The following is a 6742-nucleotide window of genomic DNA, read 5'->3' on the forward strand; positions in this document are numbered from 1 at the left end:
GCGCCTTAGGTCGCCTTACCGCCTTAAAAACTATGGTATCACAGCATGCTAGATTAACATATTATTTTGCAACTAGGCTTAGTCCAAAGTTGCACCCAGATACTTGGGCGCTGTTGCCTCTTGCAGCTGCTTGATGAGTAATGGCATTAATGTAAAACCAAGTTGCTTCTAATTCATATTGCTCATGTGTAGCTAAATCAAAGAATTTCAAGATTATGCCCATTACTCTATTCTGACATGTATGTTAATTATGGCAGTCCGAAATAGCAAAGCACAGCGATGTGGTGGTGATGTCTAGCGATGGGCCTCTTGGTACTTATGTCAACAATCATGGGTACGTGCATGCAACGATTACTGTGAACAATGCGACGGGGCTTGCTCTCGAGGGGGATCCCACAGAAGAACACAGCTGGTTTCCAGGGTATGAGCCTTTTTTTCAGGACTCCTTGTTTATCTTCCAGTCGCCTCTGTGTTTATTCTTACGATATTTGAACATGAGATGAAACCATAAGCACATTTATCTTGCTATATGTGCAGGTACGCTTGGACTATCGCGTCGTGCGCGTCCTGCGGTTCCAGCATAGGTTGGCTGTTCAGTACCACCAAGAGGCATCTGCACCCGAAATCCTTCTGGGGGATCCGCAGCTCCCAGATTGCGGATGTTGTAGATGTAGAACAACAACAGGAGGAAGAATGATGCCGTTCTCCATGTACAGCGAGCCCTGTCTTGACTTGTGCCGTCTTCTTTTCCTCCGTTTCCGCAGACTTAGAACCTAGAGTGAGAGTGTGGCGCCTGCGCCATCCTTGTCGCGCTCTCGTTTTTAGCCTAGACCCATATATACCCGCCTTTCACCTAACAACCACCCTCTTCTTGGCCTTGTTGTGTGTATTGTCTGCTTGTGTGTGCGCGTAGCCCGTTTCAGAAACCTTCTGAGATGCATGTAGTGTACACACCTAGGCTGGATAATAAGTTTTCCGGATGCTAAACAAAGCATGTCTGTGGAAGTCTGTACTTAAATAAGTGTGTTATGTTGAAAGAGAAGTCTAGCTCCATTTGAAATGATGCTTGGAAATTTGGCTTCTTTGTAGATCTGACTATCTGAGGAAGTGCGTGCGGCTTTGTGGAGAAGAAAGTAGTATAAAGTTGCAGTTGCCATACCCTGTACGGTAATGCAGTAGAGTATTTCGGGTATAGTGGGGAAGTGGCCCTGAGGCCTGTGTGAATGAGTGGTAGCTCCACAATTTACTCCCATCACCATGCTTGGCAGCAGTAGCACCGAGCTGGATGGAGGCAACAGGGTCGTCGGCCCAGCTGAGCTAGCGCGAGTGGCGAGTAGCAAACGCATATGGAGCGTGTGTTGTCGGTTTGTTCCAGCCAGCATCTATGGAACCGGTAGCGATTCGGCCGGTATTGCAAAACCGCCTTCCGTAAAAGCGAGAGAGACCTGACGCTCACGGGCGGCGCAGGGGCCATGGGAGCACAAGCTGACAGTCAGTAGGAGAGAGGGGTGCCGATCGGACGGGAGGGGAAACAAACAGTGACAGTGAATGTGCGCTTCTCTGCGTCTGTATGTACGCTGATGCATTTACAGATATCTGTATTAGTACCTGCCAGCCCTTCCAGTTCCATGATGTACTACAGAGATCACTTGATTGGCGGTAATAATAGTACTGTACGAAGTATGGATGTTGCCCGTCTGTATAGCTGTTTTATAAAGCTGCAAGGATATAGTGGAGGTTGTACTTGATGGTAAGCATGCCGAATTGCTCAATTACGTACTCATTCCCGTACGACTTTTATGTATGGTTGGGAATCGACGCGCATGCAATGCAACTCGGCCGTCGACGGACGGGACAACCCACCAGCGTTGTGTCTTCCCGGAAATAGAAATGCCGGCAAATCCGTTCCAGAAAGCACTGTTTTCAGTCGTTATATTTTACTGAAAGAAAAGGTGTGTCTAGTAGGAGCACTCATCACCCGCGAGAATCAAGTCGGGGCTCCTGATGCCGCCACGGAATGGAACCAGGGTAGAAGGAAACACTGCTCAAAACAAAGTAAACCACGGGGTCGCGGTTACAAGTACAAGGTTTTTGGTTTGCCTTTCTGGGAGGAAATTGCACAAACCACCACTTATTGGGGCTGGTGTTGCGCAAAACACCTACTATACGGGTTCGTTGCGGAAAACACCGCATATTGGTGTAATACATTGCAGATAGGTCTAATCTAGTATTTGGATGCATTGACATAATTACTGACAAATGGGTCCTGCTCGTAAGTGCACATGTGACAATAAAACCGGCCACATCAGCCAACATATTAGACTGTCATTATCTCCAAAACCTGTGGTCCAGTTGAGCCGAAACTTTCCTAGATTAGTATTGAATATATGTAGTATTTACTGAAATTATTTCACATTTTTCTGAAAATGTCAAAAAAATTCACACTTTTCTAAAATTGTTAACTTTTGAACCCAAATTTAAATGAAGCAAGTTCGGCATGAGATCACCAACACAAAAACATGGTAGATATTGTTCCCATTAGATTTTAGCATCAAGTAGCTGGCATGAAAGTTGGATAAAGGATAATAATCAGATATGTTGCTGAAACAAAATTTATACCGACACAAGGGACAAGGCCTTAAACACATGTCAAAATCAAGCGCAGAACCTAAGTAATAACAACACAAACGTCCCAAAAAATAGGATCCTAAACAAAAATATGTCGATCAACGGCAAAATTTATCCCCAGAAATGTAAGGGTTTCATGAGGGAGAAGAAGACCTAGGAAGGTAGGGGAGAAGACGAGCATAGCTCAGGTGAGAGGGGGGTGCTTACCCGATGATTGGGTAACGGCTCCATCACCACTGATGGGATGGTCGCCGCCGCCTGCTGTTCCTATGCGGAAACTCTGTGCTAGGTCGTTCCTCTCTGCTCCGAAAATATATTTTAGAGCACCTACACCTAGGCCCCTCTTATCTAGCCATCCATTCTTCGTATCAAGATCCGTGCAAGTACATTTCTCTTTTTTGTTTCTATCACATAGAACATGTCTTCAAGTTAAAACCTTTGCAGAACAGTAAAGTCTTCAAGTTAAAACCTTTGCAGAACAGTAAAGCTTTCTAGCTAAAATCTAGGATAGTTTTTTTAGATTTTTCCGCCCAACATAAATATAAAAAATAAGTTTTATTTGATTAATATATATATTTTTTAATATTTATGTTGGACGAAAAATTCTGAAATTTTTATCTCACATTATAGTTAGTAAGTTTTGCTGCGCTGCAAAGTTTGAAGTTCAAAACATGTTCTATATGAGAGAAACGAAAAAGAGAAAAAATGCATATACAAATTTAGTTGTCTCGTACAGATCTTAAAGCAATATTGGAGGACAGGATAGCAAGGCATGGGTGCAAGTGCTCTAAAAATCTGCGTCCCTCTTTGCTCGAGCCACTATGTATGAGATGGTTGTGTCTTGTTTCATCGACATCGGCTTTCAGCCCATCTATTTTTGTGAGTCGGCTTCCAGCCCACTTATTAAACTATTTTTTTAACTCTGGTCTTTTCACTTCTTGGTCTAATATACATTGGCTGATGTGGCCGGATTTTATTGTCACGCGTGCACTTAGAAGCGGGACCCATTTGTTAGTAATTATGTCAATGCATCCAAATACTAGATTAGACCTATCTGCAACGTATTACACCAATATGTGGTATTTTCCGCAACAAACTCGTATAGTAGGTGTTTTGTGCAACACCAGCCCCAATAAGCGGTGGTTTGTGCAATCCCCTCGCCTTTCTGGACAGGACAGTGGGAAGCAGAGGCGAAGGGCGAGACGAAGACGAAGACGAACGAGCGCACATGCATGTGGTGCGTGCCCCGCCGCAGCGCACGACACAAGCGCCGCTCTGCTAGATGCGCGCGCACGCCCACGCCCACGGCCCACTAGAGCCAGCCAACCAGCGCGAACAGCGGGCTCTGCTCGTGAGCTGTGTCATTCCATCGTTCCTTCGGAACAGGGCGCCCGTGATCTCCTTAAATTCCCCCCCGCTCCCGAATTAAACCTGACACACCCCCTTGTAGCTTTGTACCTAGCTAGCTGCCGGTGAGTGACCACCGCAGCAACACCCGTCGGCTGTTGCCACTGGCGTGCGCGCAGCGCATTGTCGCGGCAATGGCAGCGTCGTCGTCCTCATCCTCTTCGTCGCGGGCGAGGTTGCTGGCGTGCGTGGCCGTGGCGGCGCTGCTGCTGCTCGCGCCGGGCGACGTGGACGCCGGCCGGCACGGGCACGGGCGCGGGAGCGCGGCGCACAGGCACACCAAGGGCCTGCGGCCGGGGAAGGCTGCGGGTGCGGCGGCGAGGCCGTACCCGGCGAACGCGACCGCGGCGGAGGCGATCGAGCGGCGGTTCACGCGGTGGGTGCGGTTCATGGGCGGGCTGGACCACAGCGTGTTCCAGCGCGCGCTCAACCGCGCGCTGCTGCCGTCGACGCGCACGATCGTCGTGGACAGGACGCCCGGGGCGGGAGACTTCACCACCATCCAGGGCGCCGTCGACTCGCTCCCGCTCATCAACCTCGCGCGCGTCGTCATCAAGGTCAATGCCGGCACTTACACGTACGTGCGTGACCACAACATGTAATTCCCGTTCACTGCCGTTCTCTTGGGTGTAGTGACTAACATGTACGCACGTGCGCACGGCGGTGCTGCAGGGAGAAGGTGAGCATCTCGCCGTTGCGCGCGTTCGTGACGGTGGAGGGCGCGGGGGCCGACCGGACGGTGGTGCAGTGGGGCGACACGGCGGACACGGCCGGGCCCTGGGGCCGCCCCTTCGGCACCTTCGCCTCCGCCACCTTCGCCGTCAACTCGCAGTTCTTCGTCGCCAAGAACATCACCTTCAAGGTGCGTGCGTACTGTACTTACTCCAGGCCGCCGGCCACTGGTGATTGATAGATTCGGCCGGACTAAATGGTGGTGGCGGCGCATGCAGAACACCGCGCCGGTGCCTCGGCCTGGCGCGCTGGGGAAGCAGGGGGTGGCGCTGCGGATATCGGCGGACAACGCGGCGTTCGTGGGGTGCAACTTCCTGGGCGCGCAGGACACGCTGTATGACCACCTGGGCCGCCACTACTACAAGGACTGCTACATCGAGGGCTCCGTCGACTTCATCTTCGGCAACGCCCTCTCCCTCTACGAGGTGCGTGCATCGTCCCCTCTGTCCCCCCTGGCATTGCATAAACATCTCTCTCAAGTTCTCAAGCAAGCTTGATCAAGACTTGGTGTTAATCAGCACCGGCAATTCGGGTCAACAGAGTATCTTTGCTCGGCCTGACTTGTCGGTGTGTCGACTGTCACTGTACTACGGGGGTGTTTGGTTTAGAAGTCCTAGGACTTTTTCTAAGGTCTTTTTCTAGTCCCTGTAGAAAAAGTTCCTCCCGTTTGGTTCCTAGAGATTTTTTAGGGACTTTTTCTAATCTTTTGAACTAAAAAGTCCCTGAACCAAACACCCCCTACGTCCGGTCGAGCCCTACTACATAGAGCACAAAGAGGTGGTGGCATCTCAGTACCCGCCGGGGCTGGGCCACAGCAGAGCATCCAGCTCCAGCCAGTGTCCCACGTAGAGTCACGCACGTACGTGCGTGCAAGAGCACACGGGGCGGGCATGAGCGTTCCCACACTGTTAAAACAGAGGATAGTGTTCCTGACAGTACATTCCTGGAAGGGAACAGTACTACGTAGATAGTACTAGCACCGTGAGCCCGTGACGAATCTTGTCCCGGCAGCAGCGCCCAGGCCGCCGTTCGTTCTCGCTCTGGGCCAGACACGATCTGGTTCCGTGTCAGCAACCGCTCCCGATCCGTGCCGTGGCGCCGTGCCCATGCTGCCATGCGGCTGCGGCTGTGCGCGCACCGGCAGATCCGTCCGCGGATGGATGCTGCATGCATGCTGGGTCACGGCCTCCCGTACGTATCCGTCCCGTTTCTGTTCGTCCGCCGGGTCCTACGACCTTCAGTGCGTGATGCCCCGTGCATGCTGGGACAAGACAAGATGGAAGGGAATGTAGATTTCCATTAATTAATGGCCCGTGACGGAGGAGCTGGCCGGCTAGTTGGTGCCGTGCCTATCTGCTTGCCCTTAGCTTAATTATGCTAACTTGGGCGTACGTGGGGAACGCAGGGTTGCCACGTGCACGCGATCTCGCCGCACTACGGCGCGCTGACGGCGCAGAACCGGCGGAGCATGCTGGACGACACGGGGTTCTCCTTCCTCAACTGCCGGGTGACGGGGTCGGGGGCGCTCTACCTGGGCCGCGCATGGGGCACCTTCTCCCGCGTCGTCTTCGCCTACACCTACATGGACAACATCATCATCCCCCGCGGCTGGTACAACTGGGGCGACCCAACGCGAGAGATGTACGTCTCTTCTGAATGACTGGCTATGTTCCTCCGGCGCAACTGGGCTGACGTCTTTTCTTGTTGGATGTGCAGGACGGTGTTTTACGGGCAGTACAAGTGCTCTGGGCCGGGGGCCAACCACGCCGGCCGGGTGGACTGGTCCCGGGAGCTCACCGACGAGGAGGCCAAGCCATTCATCTCCCTCAGCTTCATCGACGGCCTCGAGTGGCTCAGGTTGTAGCAGCGGATCCACACGTTAATGACTAGCAGCAGAGTAACTTGATTTGGCTGCAGCATTTGCAGCTGAATCCATGACGAGCACGTACGCCTGTCTCCGGCCTCCGGCTCCTTT

At 52.0% G+C, this 6742-nt stretch overlaps 2 protein-coding genes across 3 annotated transcripts in view; both read left to right on the forward strand.

Annotated features, from left to right (window-relative positions):
* Window positions 1–1088, forward strand: part of LOC119349047 (protein cereblon-like) — a 5768-nt gene extending 4680 nt beyond the window's left edge. The window contains exons 9-10 of the mRNA XM_037617056.1: window positions 258–421; window positions 538–1088. Of these exons, the coding sequence (XP_037472953.1) occupies window positions 258–421; window positions 538–697 (324 nt within the window). The 3' untranslated portion in view covers window positions 698–1088. The remainder of the gene's footprint in view (window positions 1–257; window positions 422–537) is intronic.
* Window positions 1089–4000: 2912 nt separating this feature from the next.
* Window positions 4001–6736, forward strand: LOC119349048 (probable pectinesterase 53). Of its 2 annotated transcripts, XM_037617057.1 has the most exons (5): window positions 4027–4612; window positions 4708–4897; window positions 4986–5192; window positions 6173–6408; window positions 6484–6736. In XM_037617057.1, the coding sequence occupies exons 1-5, from the start codon at window positions 4170–4172 to the stop codon at window positions 6629–6631; spliced, it is 1224 nt and encodes a 407-aa protein (XP_037472954.1). In that variant the 5' UTR covers window positions 4027–4169; the 3' UTR covers window positions 6632–6736. The 2 variants fall into 2 exon arrangements, with proteins under 2 accessions (XP_037472955.1, XP_037472954.1); XM_037617058.1 differs by lacking the exon at window positions 6173–6408 and having other exon boundaries at window positions 4001–4612.
* The last annotated feature ends 6 nt before the right edge of the window (window positions 6737–6742 follow it).

The sequence above is a fragment of the Triticum dicoccoides genome, chromosome 1B (assembly GCF_002162155.2).
Source record: "Triticum dicoccoides isolate Atlit2015 ecotype Zavitan chromosome 1B, WEW_v2.0, whole genome shotgun sequence".
Taxonomy (NCBI): domain Eukaryota; kingdom Viridiplantae; phylum Streptophyta; class Magnoliopsida; order Poales; family Poaceae; genus Triticum; species Triticum dicoccoides.

Excerpts from the sequence above, each read along its gene's own strand:
- LOC119349048 (XM_037617057.1), top strand. The coding sequence starts at position 4,170 with ATGGCAGCGTCGTCGTCCTCATCCTCTTCGTCGCGGGCGAGGTTGCTG. Across the intron at positions 4,613-4,707 it reads GTCAATGCCGGCACTTACAC|GGAGAAGGTGAGCATCTCGC; the intron begins GTACGTGCGTGA and ends GCGGTGCTGCAG. Across the intron at positions 6,409-6,483 it reads GGCGACCCAACGCGAGAGAT|GACGGTGTTTTACGGGCAGT; the intron begins GTACGTCTCTTC and ends TTGGATGTGCAG.